This window comes from Thunnus albacares, chromosome 18, assembly GCF_914725855.1.
Source record: "Thunnus albacares chromosome 18, fThuAlb1.1, whole genome shotgun sequence".
Taxonomy (NCBI): domain Eukaryota; kingdom Metazoa; phylum Chordata; class Actinopteri; order Scombriformes; family Scombridae; genus Thunnus; species Thunnus albacares.
In genome coordinates, this window is record NC_058123.1 from 10,864,810 (window position 1) to 10,879,567 (window position 14,758).

At 37.2% G+C, this 14,758-nt stretch overlaps 2 protein-coding genes across 3 annotated transcripts; one reads left to right on the top strand and one right to left on the bottom strand.

Annotated features, from left to right (window-relative positions):
- The first annotated feature begins 2,300 nt into the window (after window positions 1–2,300).
- On the top strand, window positions 2,301–8,655 carry atp5fa1 (ATP synthase F1 subunit alpha). The gene is made up of 11 exons (XM_044334128.1): window positions 2,301–2,433; window positions 4,627–4,702; window positions 4,811–4,980; window positions 5,247–5,420; window positions 6,377–6,543; window positions 6,954–7,254; window positions 7,449–7,673; window positions 7,755–7,862; window positions 7,960–8,104; window positions 8,198–8,348; window positions 8,443–8,655. The coding sequence occupies exons 1-11, from the start codon at window positions 2,374–2,376 to the stop codon at window positions 8,519–8,521; spliced, it is 1,656 nt and encodes a 551-aa protein (XP_044190063.1). The 5' UTR covers window positions 2,301–2,373; the 3' UTR covers window positions 8,522–8,655.
- Window positions 8,656–9,900: 1,245 nt separating this feature from the next.
- Window positions 9,901–14,454, bottom strand: hwa (huluwa). Of its 2 annotated transcripts, none has more exons than XM_044334637.1 (3): window positions 13,514–14,454; window positions 11,514–11,709; window positions 9,901–10,511 (listed from the first exon to the last, which is right to left on the bottom strand). In XM_044334637.1, exons 1-3 carry the CDS (start codon window positions 14,105–14,107, stop codon window positions 10,345–10,347), a joined length of 957 nt encoding a protein of 318 aa, XP_044190572.1. In that variant the 5' UTR covers window positions 14,108–14,454; the 3' UTR covers window positions 9,901–10,344. The 2 variants fall into 2 exon arrangements, with proteins under 2 accessions (XP_044190572.1, XP_044190571.1); XM_044334636.1 differs by having other exon boundaries at window positions 11,514–11,712; window positions 13,514–14,439.
- Between the last annotated feature and the right edge of the window lie 304 nt (window positions 14,455–14,758).

Consider the following 14,758-nt stretch of genomic DNA (forward strand, 5'->3'; position numbering starts at 1 on the left):
CACTTCATTAGGTACACCTATGCAACCCAATGCAATCCAGTACAGTAGTTCTACCATAAATTGTACATTTACGAAGCTTATACATATATATACATATACGTATGTACTTTTTAAGTTTTTGTTGATGTTGTCAGAAAGGTGATAATTCTACTTTATGTTTATTATTGAGGTCGTAGTGGATGGTGGCGGTGTACTGGAGGGCATTATATTGAAAAGTGATACTAATATTTTGTCCCCCTCATGTCGGTTAATAGATTGGACAAAATATTAGGAACAGCATTCAATATAATGCCCTCCAATACACCACCAGCCACTACAACCTCAATTATAACAAGTACAGTACTATGTGAAGTTTTATAATACCGTACTTGCGCTTCACTATTCCCTATTTCAGAGGGAAATATCACATTTTTGCTCCACTAACACTACATTTATTTGAAAACTATGGTTACTATTCTGTTGATTAGGACTTCACAATGTACAATTTCATTTAGCAGACACTTTTATCCAAAGCGACGTACATCTGAAAGCTGATACAACACTTGAACACAAATGAGCATATAAAATACAATGGATTGTTATGCACTGAATTAAGTACCCAACAGTGTGTAAATAGTTCAAATGAGCTCAAACTCGACCAGTTACAACATGTAAATACGGTTTAATATTACATCAGTAATAATACTCCACTAATATACAATAACATTGACAGGAGACATTTTTCTGACATAATAGCCACTTTTACTGTTGATACTTAAAGTATATTTTTCTGTGCATACTTCTGTTCTCTTAAGTTTCAAATGCAGGACCTTTACTTGCCACTGTGTATTTTTACATTATTGTTACTTAAAGTTCCCTCCAGACATGTATTAAGACATAAATATACTCTATTTGGAACCATAATGTGTGTCTGATGTGGTTTTTTCCACAAAAAAAGTGTAATTACCTCTTTAAAATCCTTAAAATGGCATCTACTCCTTCTCCCTCATTAAAAATTCCAGAATCTATAAATATGTAAATATATTTCATCTCAGACTGAAAGACACAAAATGTTCCCTTACGTCACTGTAAAGTCTATTCTCAGTGTACGTGCACTGCAGGCTTCAAGTTTCCACATCGCACACTCTGATTTTCAATAAGCACAGAGAAACTTTCCACTTTCAGCAGATGAATGTGAAAACATCCTTTCAGTATCAGACTTTGAACATACATCATTCTGCACGGTGAAGCTCAAACATCCAACTGAAGGAACAAGAGGGAAAAACACATTTCTGAGTAAAAGTAAGAGTCAAACTTTTTAAATGTAAAACTAGCTTTACTTAATTTTACTTAAGTAACAGTAAGTATGCTACTAGCCCTGTTATGGTCAGATTAACCTGCTGGAGGGCCTGGGGTAAAATTGAGTAGCAGGGCCCCTATTAACCCCTTCTTCTCACTAAGTGTCAGACATGTGTGGCAATTATTAAATTCAACATTAATGTAGCAAAAGACAACATATAAGCACAGTATGAGCTGAAATATTGACACAGCGTCCCTGTTCAAGATAAGGCCTCAGGTGATAAACCAGAACCCTCCCTAAGGCCCCTATCATGTCTGTTGATATTGAATTTAAAACGTGCAATTAATGAAATTCAAGTTGTTTGCGTCACTTATTTAGCTATGGAGATGTAGGGTTGGATGAGTGGGTGTTTATAGGCTTAAAATGTCCGAAGAAATGTCTTACAACAATATGTTGGATACAAATATTAATTTAAAAAAAGTGTATAAATATCTCTCCTTAAATTTAATGAATAAGGAGACCATGAAATAAACACATAAGAAATAATTGTTTAATAATTTTAACAAGTGGATTATAATTATTTCACAATTACCTGATTTACTTAAAACGTATAAAATAGTTAGAATTAAGTCTTAAAATAAGAAAAATATATGTATTTATTTTAGTTGTATCTATATGTGTTTTTTATGTTTCATTATTGAATATCTGTTGATGTATTTAATCACTTATTTAGTTATTTATTGCAGTGTATATTGAAATAAAAGACATTATAGTTTTATCATGTTTTTTTTCTATCCAAACTTTATTAACGAAATCGCATATAACAAAACAACATAACCAGAGAACAAAACATGAATAACAGATTAATAATACGAAAATAGAACGAGCATAAACGTATGAATAGTAAAACATAGATTTTAATGACATAACATAACATAATATTTAGAAAATAGAATAAAAGAAAAGAAAAAAAGGCGTAGTTGTCTCCGTTGAAGCACTTCCGGGTCAGTGTGACCTTTCTTCAGCTCTGCCGCTGCCTCCGCCATCCTTCTCTCTCCGCTCCGGGAGCAGGACAGACCCCGTAGGACACCGACATGCTGTCAGTACGCGTTGCAGCGGCCCTAGCCCGCACTCTGCCTCGACGGGCTGGATATGTAAGCAAAGCTGACTTGTTAGACTTTCGATTTTTTGATAATTTTGCTCAGAAAATGTGTCTTTTATTGACCTGAAAAACCGCGGCGGAGTTGTGCATGCGCACGTCTTTTAGCAGCGGAGGACACCGGGCCCTTCACTAAGCTAGTTCTCCCTCTGTTGTAGCAGACAGACAGCAACAAACCACCTTCAGGATTGCGCAGTACACTATTTAAGTGATTAGCTGTATGTGTTATGTTGTTAAAACACTGTCATTGGATATGAACACGCTAAAATGCAGAAATGACCAATGTAATTTGGCATTGAAGGTCATGTTTGTGTCACTCCGCATGCTGACTTGTCACTGAAATTGCATTTGTGTGGCTAAACTTGGCGTAGTTATTCATGCATATGGGGAGGAATTAGGCTTTCTTTTTCTTTTCAAATAAGGTTACTGTTCTGTCTAGTAAATGTCATTGGTGAGTGTCCTGTGACTCTGCAGACTGCATGACCTGAGGCCTTTCTCAAATGTTGTCATATTTGGGAAGAAGTCTCAAGTCATGTTGCAGAAATATGGATGTCCTAACACAAATTTCAGGGGCTAATGGTAATTATTAATGTCATGTGCTGGAAACTAGGGCTGCAACTAATGATTATTTTCATTATAAATTTGATCAGTTGATTGTTTTCTCAATTAATCGAATAGTTATTTGGTTCATAAAATGTGAGAAAACTGTGAAAAATGTAGATCTGTTTCCCAAAGCCTAAGAAGAAATCCTTAAATGTCCTCTTCAGTCCTGTCCAGTAGTCCGCAACCAAAAGATATTCAGTTAACTGCCATAGAAGACTAATGAAACCATAAAACCATTTTAGAAACTCGAACCAGAGAATCAATTATCTAAAATGCTAATCTTTGCAGCTCTAGTGGAAGCTCATATCTACTCTATTAATGGGTTAGCTGCAGTTTTTATCTCTCTCATGTATCACCATTACATTTTAAGTCTCAGAAGTTAACAGGTTCTCTGAAAAAAAAAAAAAAGATACAGCAATATCTGAAAGCCCCTGAAGGTCATTTAACAACATCAGCTGCTGTGCTGAAGGTATTTAGAAAATCCACAAAACTCATATAACAATCTGGAAGAAGAAATATTTTGTTTGCTGCAGAAGGAAAAATAATTATCACCAATTTATCCTCTTCCAGGTAGCCAAAAATGGCCAGAAAATGCATTATTTTGTCTAAAAATATAAAATAACAACAAAGATGACAAATATATAATTATAGAATTTTTGAATTTTGGTTCATGTTGTACAAATTAAGTAAAGACATATATCATTACTTAATTTTTTTCTGTTTTTTTGTTTTGAATAGGTAACGGCTTGGGAAACAGGCTAAAAATATTTCTCTTGTGCAGCAAACAATATTTTTTAATCTGTATTATAAAAAAAGACTTTGAGGAATTTGGAAATATCTGAAGATCGACTGAAGCAAATGATTTTCTGAATTTTTCAAACTTCACTGGGTATTTATTTTTAAAAGAAGTGGATGATATCTCTGTGTAATGGAAATACATGAGAGGCACAAACTGGGGCTGTAATTGGCGTTGCCTTTTAAGTACTTTGACAGTCACCTGTTAAGCCAATAACAAATATTTATTTTGTTGTATTTTCATCTAATTGCTGTATTTGGAGTATTTTCACTATCATAAGTGTTGACATGATGTTAGACACGTTACAGGTAGCTGGGAAAACTCACTCAACTGAAATTAGAACTAGAAAAATATTAGAATTTTTATTATTTATTATTTATTGTATTCAATATTATTCATTATCATTTATTATTTAGTAATCATTCTAATATTAACAGGCAACTATTAATATTAGAAACATTTGGAAAAATATTTTATCAGTAAAAATACAATTCAACAGCACCACAAACTACAGCCTCAAAACGACCATGAAGTTGAATTAACACCTTTCTCAAACAGTTTCCACTCAAACTGAACATCATAATCTTCATGAAGGCAGGATTTATTGTGTAAGAGATTGCATTAGTTTTAACGTAATTTTAACACCTAATAATTGTAGCTACTGAGTATATTTTTGATTCAGCTGATTTTTTTTTTTTTTAAGTGAGTTTAAGTGTTTGAATCAAAAAGGCTACTCTTACTTGTACTGGATAAAACTGATTTTTTTTTTTACTCCTTATTGTCTTAAAGGTATCCAAGAATGTTGCTGCAGCATGTGTAGCAGCCAAGAACCTACACACCACCCGTCCATGGCTGCAGAAAACTGGTCAGTGTTTTGGAAAACTTTTATTGGCCAATTAGGAAATAAATTCACAAAGTTTTTTTTTTTAATTCATGGAGATTACTTAATAAACCCTTTTTATATACATTAAAGGCACCGCCGAGGTGTCTTCCATTCTGGAGGAGAAGATCATGGGAGCTGACACCAGTGCTGACTTGGAAGAGACTGGTCGTGTGCTGTCCATCGGTGATGGTATTGCCAGAGTGTACGGTCTCAGGAACGTGCAGGCTGAGGAGATGGTGGAGTTCTCCTCTGGTCTCAAGGTGAGGCTGATGATGTAACACTTAGATCCTGGTCTTTTCCTCAATGTATTGATGCTGCAGCTTGGATATTAAGAGAGGTATTATTAAGTGTTATTGTGTAGTGCCTGTGTGTGAATACACTGTATAAAGAAGTGTTGCTAGAACAGAGGATTCTACAAATTTTTGGTACATGTATCTAGAATTACAGCACAGTTAATGGCACAGTAACATTACACTGTAAACTAGAGGGAAAAGATGTGCTAACTGTTGTTTCTACTTTTCTCCAGGGTATGTCTCTGAACTTGGAGCCCGACAATGTCGGTGTCGTGGTGTTCGGTAACGACAAGCTGATCAAGGAGGGCGACATTGTCAAGAGAACAGGTGCCATTGTAGATGTGCCTGTTGGCGAAGAGCTCCTGGGCCGCGTTGTCGATGCTCTGGGAAATGCCATCGATGGAAAGGTAAATAATAATGAGGATAGGAATAAGAATAACATTTATTTATATAACACAACCCACGCATAAAATGCAACACAAAGTGCCTTACATAAAAGCGACTAATCATGACATTTACAATAAAACAAAAGGTATGAGGTTAAAATTTAAAAGATTAGATAATATAATTGCTAGGTAAAACCACTTAAGGAGAAAGCAGTGTTAAAAAGATGAGTCTTAAGATTTTGTTTTGAAGTGTTTAGGTAATCCCTCAGTCAGATAGTGGTTTAGAGGCACAACAAACAAAAGCTGTGCATTTTAGTTCCAGCCTCAGGAACAATCAACAGGCTTGAGCCAGAGGATCTAAGGGATCTAGCACACACATATTAACTCTACCACAGGGATAAGATGGGGGTAAAGCCGTTCAATTATTTAAAAACCAATAAAATAATCTTAAAATTGATTCTGTGGCAGACAGGTACATAGACTAGGCAAAGATGTTAAAATAACATGTCCGGTCTTTGTCACAGTTCAAATGCACAGTATGAGCTGTAACTCATCGACAGCTTTCTTAGACACACCAGACAGATTACTGTAATCCCACTTGATAGAGAGAAAAGCATGTATTGACCTTTCTGTGTCTGCCTGGGAGAGAAATGGTCTGCCTCTAGCCTTAATTCTTAAATGATAAAAGGACACTGTAGTCACGTTCCACAGTCCAATGTGACACATCAAGTTTAGGTCAGGGTCAATGATGACACCGAGGTTTTTGAGCTGTTCTATGGTGGTCAGTGCAAATGACTTTAGTTTCTGTCTCTTTTGCTCGAGTAACTTATCTCAGTTTTATCGTGATTCAGCTGTAAGAAGTTCTGAGTCATCCAGGCCTTTTTAAAGAAGTTTTTTTTTTTGTTTTTTTGCCTAATATGAGAAATAAATTGATAGCACACCTGATCTCTTTGGTCTTCCACTTTTTTTTCCCACAGGGCCCCCTTGGCGCCAGCACCCGCAGGCGTGTGGGTCTGAAAGCCCCTGGTATCATCCCTCGTATCTCTGTGAGGGAGCCCATGCAGACTGGCATCAAAGCCGTGGACAGTTTAGTGCCCATCGGTCGTGGACAGCGTGAGCTCATCATCGGAGACAGGCAGACCGGGTAAGAGGATTCTGCTCAAAGTGAATACTTGAACACTGCAGCATTTGATGCTATTTCTATTTCCACTAAAATTCTGTTACATCAGTTGAAGTGCTGGTGCTGATAAGGGACAAATAATCAATATTGCAATATATCAATATAAAGCCTGTAAAAATATGTTATAACAGTCAGCCTTTTGTCACTTGGCTGTTTTTTTACTTTTGAGTACTGACACATGAACAAGCATCAGTGCATGTTAGATAATAAGAATCATATTTCATGCGGTTTGATGCATGTTTCATCCCAGTTGTCTTATAATTCATTCAGCAGAATATCGGGTCCCAACATACAATTTAAAACCATTTATGTACAACATGGAAACAGTTTGTTGCTGTATCTTCTGTACTCAGTCATTAAATTTTGCTTTGCAGCAAAACCGCCATCGCCATCGACACAATCATCAACCAGAAGCGCTTCAACGAGGGAACCGATGAGAAGAAGAAGCTGTATTGCATCTACGTTGCTATCGGTCAGAAGAGATCCACAGTGGCTCAGCTGGTGAAGAGGCTGACTGATGCAGATGCCATGAAGTACACCATCGTGGTGTCTGCCACCGCCTCTGATGCTGCTCCACTGCAGTACCTGGCTCCCTACTCCGGCTGCTCCATGGGAGAGTACTTCAGAGACAACGGCAAGCACGCCCTGATCATTTATGACGATCTGTCCAAGCAGGTGAGTTTTTTATATATATATATATATATATATATATATATATATATATATATATATATATATATATATATATATATATATATATAATTTTTTTAAATGTAATCTGATGTTGGAGGAGATTTCAACACAGGAATAAAACGTTTTAAGAAAGTAGTCTTAGTCTGGAGATAAACTCTACCTCCCTCTTTCTGCAGGCTGTTGCCTACCGTCAGATGTCCCTGCTGCTCCGTCGTCCCCCCGGTCGTGAGGCCTACCCAGGAGACGTCTTCTACCTGCATTCCCGTCTGCTGGAGAGAGCTGCCAAGATGAACGACAACTTTGGCGGTGGCTCCCTCACTGCCCTCCCCGTCATCGAGACACAGGCTGGCGACGTGTCAGCCTACATTCCAACCAATGTCATCTCCATCACAGACGGACAGGTGATTGTGTGACTGGTTGTCTTGTTTCATTCTAAGAGAAATCCCGAACTAGTCACTGAATGCTTTTTTTTTCTCTCTCAGATCTTCTTGGAGACTGAGCTGTTCTACAAGGGTATTCGTCCAGCCATCAACGTCGGTCTGTCTGTGTCCCGTGTCGGATCTGCTGCCCAGACCAGAGCCATGAAGCAGGTTAGTCCTGCTTGTCAGGCTTCAGTGGGACCATCTCACAGCTGTAAATATGATGAGAGTTATCAGTTCTGACATTTTCATTACTGTTAATCTTCAGGTGGCTGGTACCATGAAGCTGGAGCTGGCCCAGTACCGTGAGGTTGCTGCCTTTGCTCAGTTTGGTTCCGACTTGGACGCCGCCACTCAGCAGCTGCTGAACCGTGGTGTTCGTCTGACTGAGCTCCTCAAACAGGGACAGTACTGTAAGTATTCATTTGTGCTGACCACTCTTTCAGTTAATGCATCCATTCTACAGTTTTCTTACCTACAGTGACTGTACGCTCTTCATCTTTCAGCTCCCATGGCTATTGAAGAACAGGTAACAGTCATTTATGCTGGTGTGAGGGGACACCTGGACAAAATGGAGCCAAGCAAGATCACCAAGTTTGAGAAGGCCTTCCTGCAGCACATTCTGAGCCAGCACCAAGACCTGCTGGCAGCTATTAAGTAAGTCAAAGAGCCTCTAGGAAACATGTTTGATTTTTTTGCAAACCAATTTATGTATGTATAAGTTTTGTAACCAATCTCTTCTTCATTGCAGGGCTGATGGCAAAATCTCTGAGGCATCTGATGCTAAGCTCAAGCAAATTGTGTTGACTTTCCTCTCCAGCTTTGAGTAATGTGATGGTTTTCGGTCTGTTTCCATGTTTGCATCGTCGGTTATACTTTCTATGAACTTAAAAAATTCAAGTGGCACTTGATCTTTAATGTACAGATATCTCTCAACAGAGAATAAAATATTCCAGCTAGTTGACTTAGTCGCCTTTTTGTTCATTTGCTCATTATCTGTTTCAACAGAACATATCAACAGAACATATTAGGCAATTTACACATCAACACTAAGCTGTAACAGTCTCCCATCACGAGTTGTTATTCCTACTGATCATCAAGCACAGGAACTATATTTAAACCAGTGCTGATATCTAATACACAGAAACACCTCTGAACTATTTGATTTCTTAAAATCCTGCCCCTTAAAATTGAGAAGCAGATGATGGTTTGCTTCTGTTTTAGTTGCTGTATCATTAGTGCCCTTTTTATGGAAGCAAATTCATCAAAACCAAAAACTATTTTCAGTTGTATACACATGGTCATTGACCGTGAGCAATGGACCATATATATTTAAAGAAACTTGTAAATCATGACCCATTCACTGTCTGAGGTCATTCTTGAACCCTCACAACAACTTGCAAATCAGTTAATTATTTTGTGCTTGTCCAGAAATGGTTGAAATTAACAGACTTGTGAGAAACTTATCTGGGCTTTACAAATTAAATCTCACATGTACGTAAAGGCTATAATACATTCGGGTTAAGATGACAAACCTATGTCATATTCAGCTGATCATATGCAATGATGTGTCGATGGACAGATTATCAAACAATCAAATCATTAAGTCCTTTTTAAAATTTCCAAACTTTAGCTTCTCAAATGTGATGATTTAATGTTTTTATTTGTCATAAATGATAGTTAAGATTATTAATAGTTGGATCTTGGACAGTGGGTAGAACAAAAGATATATATGAAAGGATATCTCCTTTGACTCTGGGGAGTTAGCCGATCACACACCCAGCTGGAGCCCTCGAGTGTTTCCTTTCTCAGTATTGTATTGTGGTTTGGATACAAGTTTACAGTATAGGCTCAGTATCTTCTCTGTTTGTACAGATTAAAACTACAATGCAAACCATAAGTGTCTATGAGCAAAACCAAGACTACAATGACAGGGAGTAACTCACAAAAATCATCTAAAAATGTCATTTAGATGTATTAAACCTTAAAAACCTGTTTGATGCAGGCCTTCATGGCATTTTTTATAAAGAGAAATATTTCCTGAACCTGCAAAATGTGTTGCTGCAATTTTCACTGTCCTGTGAGGCCTTTATGCTCTGTACTGACTGAATCCTGGTTTTCAGGGCGTGCTTGCCGTTTAGTGACTGAATCCTGTCTTAAAATCTAATTAACCTTGTGTGACAATAACTTAATTGATTTCACTGGAAGATAAAAGTAATCAAGAACTTTATTAAATTCTAAATTAGTCTTTATTGGTCAGAGTGAATTGAAACGTTTCAAACAATAGCAGTGAATAACTCAGTGTGAATGTTTATGAAATCCAGAAGTGGCTCAACAGCTCTGGTGTTATGAAGTAATGACTATATTTAACATGAACATATGTGAAGAGTGCACAGTAAATATTTAACAATACTTTAAGTGAAAGGTGCATCGTAAATATTCTTCAATATGAACAAATTCTGTGTCGGAGTGCATTCATCATCAAAACATGTACATTTAAATTAGTGTCAAATCATAGTGATGACTAGTGAGAGAAAACAAATGTGTCTTTCCAAAAACAAAAAACATTTTATTTAAATAGAAATAAATAAATATATAAATAATAAAAAAAATAAATATTAAAACTACTAATAATGCTGACAGCTGGGACATTTTACACCCAGTACTGTTTGGTGTGCATCACAGGTCTGTGGTGTTTATGTTTGGGTACATTATTCTGTTTGACGTAGCAGGGGTCATAATAATCCCACTCCAAAGCAGAAGCCAGCACACCGTTGGACAAACCGTCACTGTCTGCTGACAAAATCCGCAGGGAGACACCTGAAAATAAATCGTGTATATTTTTAAAAAAATTGTTTAAATAAAGCAATAACCGGTACAAATTTGAAACCTCCCTCACCATCCTTCAGTCTGCTTATGATTGAGTTGCCTCTTGTTAGCAATGCAAAACAAGACATTTTTACAAATCACTTTGAATTACAGATTAATTTATGTATTGCAGATGACAAAACATTTCACTAACTGTATAGAAAAAACTTAAAAAGTTATTACATTGCTGTACTCCACTGGATATGTTCTCTTCATTATTCCTGGTTATAATAACACTGAAGACTGTCTTAATATGCAGACTTTTAAATATTTATTTGCCTATAAACCAGCAGATTGAAATGATTCACAGTGATCTCATTCAACATAAAAATATACCAACCAAATCATTCAGATTAGAGCTGCAACTAACAATTATTTTCATTATCAGTTAATCGTTTTGTCTATAAATGTCACATGATTCTGAATGACCCGACCGAGTGTCCACAACTTAAAGATTTTTACTTTTATATCCTCACAACAAACAGCAAATCCTCACATCTAAGAAGTTGGAACCAAGGAATGTTTGACATTTTTAGTTTATAGTTTAGTTTAATTTTCTGACTATCGATTAATCGACTAATTGTTGCAACTGTAATTTAGATATATATGTATTGCATTAAGGGTCTGTAAATAACTGATTGAGCCAAATTTGCAATCAGTTCTCACCCTGTCCTCCACAAACTAATGCATTTCTTATAACTTCTTTGCATACTTATAACTTGTTTCTGCAAGATTTAATTCAGAAATCAAGATAATTTATATTTCTCAGTGGTGAAATTCTGTGTGAGCTTTCAAGGTAAAACAAACACTCTCTCCTGTCACCCTTTTTCTCAAAATTAAAGCATTTCTCCAAGCAAGACAATGATGTTTGAGGTGATAGACGTTTACAGTCAACATCAGTTCTTAATGACAGTCATATTAATCACAGCGGAGCTGAAGGAGTCTGAAACGTACCTGCACTTGCACCGAAGTCGCTGTCCAGTCCAGGACCTACTGCAGATGTGTTCAGGCAGGACACCTCTGAAGGTGGGTTGGTGTACTCGCATGCCATGTCTATTTTGTCAAACACATGCACCGCAGCGCCCGGGTTCACATCTGTCAGCATCTGGTAGGTACTGCTCCGACGAATATGACCCACATGTTCTGTCTCCTGCTGTGAGTGAAGGATAAAATACAGACCTCACATTAAAAACAAGTTGATTTCAGTCTGACAGTTTTGTTGCTCACTAATCCTTATTACTGATTAATATAACATCATATTGAATGGTGGGACAAGAGCAGGCATGTAATAAAAGCTTTTACATTTGCTGCTCTGTGTTTTCTAGCGTTTCCTGCAAACATCCTTCAGTGTACAGGATGTGGGTTTTATTTTTCCCTTTTGTTTCGATATAATCCACACAAGAATACAAGGTGATTAGTATAAGCATTGGCAGCTACCACACCAGAACAGATACCACCTAAGGAAACACAACATTAGAGAAGCTCATTAAACAAACTGACTGACATGTAATCTCTGAAAACAGTAAGAAGAGCCTCTACACCAAAGATCAGAGGGTTATAGGGATAAATGTCACATGAATATATTGTGCAAGGGTGTCAAATATATGAAAATGATGCTTAATTGGGACCTTTACACATCAAGCAAGGTGTAACTGACTTGAATCAAAATCAGATAACGCTTTATTTTACACATCCTTTCATTCTATAGTAATTTCCTGAGTAATTTGCAGGTATTTAACAGACATTTTACAGAGAGGCTGCTGCAATTTGGTACAAAATATAAGAAAAAACAGAAAAAAGTGTGAAATAGGTTTAGTTAGTAAGTGCTGATTCATTCTTAATAAATTCTTCATAAATTAGACCTTTATGAATTATTTAACTGGCAGGAAATACTTTGTTTTCATTGTGTAGTTTTATATGTCAAACTAAATATTAGTAATATTATGTACTACCAAACTACATAACCCCTTTTAAAGATATGTCCTAAGAATAAACAGTTACACAGCAGCTACTTTTAGGAAATTACTGAAAAAACCTAATATGCAAATATATATTTACAGTTAAAGAATTGTCAAGAGTCTGAACCCAAATATATTGAAAGGGTACTCACCAAGTAAACCAACTTAACACTTTTTTTCTGTTTTTTCCTTTGTACCAAATTGCACCACACTTTTAGGAAAATGTCCTAAAAATTGACCATTAAATACCAGCAAATTGCTCGATTCAATTACTCAAATACAATTTTCAGGAAATTTGTATAGAATTAAGGGACGTGTAAAACAACAATATGATGAAATATTTCTATATTGTGTTGACAAACTTATAGTAACTAACTTTTGATTAATTGTTTTGTGTATAAAATGTCAGAAAATATTGAAATTCTTTCTTAGAGTCTTCATGTCTTGTTTTATCCGATCAACAGTCCAAATATCTGAATATTCAGTTTACAGTCTTGTTTGACACAGATCCTCTGCAACCAGCAAATTATTAATTTTTTTTGAGTCTTTGCTTTAAAAAATTGCTAGTGATTAATTTTATGTCCATTGATTAATTGATTAATCGACAAATCATTGCAGGGCTACAAATTTGTACATATAAATACAGGTCAAGCAGTGAGTGAGAATCAAAGTGTATATTCTTGTTTCAGTATGTAAAAATATCATTTTAAACATCTTTAAACACAAAACATCAGGTTCACTGAAGTCTGAGTACATTTTCTGTATTTGCATCACTACCCTAAGCATTGTCAAAGTATGTATATATTTTGGACCATAGGGGAGCATTACATGTCTTTTTAGACCGTTTCCTACAAGTTTTTGAATAACTGCCCACCAATTAAAGCCTTTACTACTTTACTTTACTACAAACTTCTAAATGTCCCTTTACTCATTTGTCCCCTTCCTGGATATTTTAGTTACTGAATAAATTAATGAGCCCTGCACAGGACCACTCACCGTGGGAGAGTTGGGCGGAACAAGGTTCACTCTGGTTTCAGCCTCTGAGTCACTGGACTGCGGTAAGACTGGTGCGCTCTTACACCAGTCCGCTCTGCTGATGCTGCATCTCCGTGACCCGGAGGGCAGGTCGAGTCTTGGGGTGAAACCAGCCGCGGAGGAAGTGGCCCGGATGGTGCTCGGCGCCCTCAGAGACCCTGAGCCAGTGGCACCATCTGGCCTCAAGAGCCGGATCCTGTGATCCATCCCGGCCCTCTCCCTGGATGAAGCTCTGGAAGAGGTGACAGGATGGGGCAGGACGGGGTCCGATAGAGACATGTAAGCTCTCCTCCCGTCCTGCAACGGGGGGAAGGCCACATCGGACACTCTTCTGACTCTCTGCAAGGTGGACTGCAGAAGCATCTCCTCTGTGTCCTCTCGCTTCTGTCTGCTGTTCTTCTTTGACAGGATCAGTAACTTGTAACCCAGAAACAGGCAGTTCAGCAGAAGCAGAATAACCACGCAGGGTATGAGCAAAAGCACCACTAAAGTCAGGTTTGTCACAGGGTAACCTTCAGTCAGATGTGATGGCGTGGTCTGACCTACTTGCGACATTTCATCCCAGAAGATATAAAGGGGGAATTTTAGAGAATTGCTGATCTCAGTTGAGATTTCACGTTGTCTCTTTGCGCACAGGTGGTTTGATGTGTCAATCAATGTGGACTACTTTGTGTTTGATAGTGTGTTTTTTCTTCTAATAGCAAAGTGTCAACCTCCACCTCAAATATAAGCAGTCTGCAAGTGTGAACGTTGTCTTTTATCACTTTTATCTTCATCATTGCAGACTGAAACTGTCAGAGTTATCAAAGCAAAGATCTGAGACGTCTGTGCAGCGGCGCACTCAGTTGGCAGGTAAATTTCAGATCAACAGGTGTGTCCTATTATTTTACAAGATGATTCGCGTTGTCATAGCAACCAATCACCGCCAGATGGCAGCAGTTGGCCCCTGTGACGCCTGCATCACTGCATCCAAAATGCCGCGTTCAGGTCACGTCCTCCGTATGGGGAATATGGGTTTTGTTCCCATAGTAACTACTGAAGGAATAAAATGATAAAAAAAGAGATCATATTTCTGATTAAAAAAAACAAGGTTAACCCTAAAGGGGCTTATGCTCAAATTGAGAGTACTGTATGGTAAAGAGCATTTGAATTCTGTATAAACATAGCCTAGATGTACTTTTTGCAAGACAGAAGAGTCATTAATAC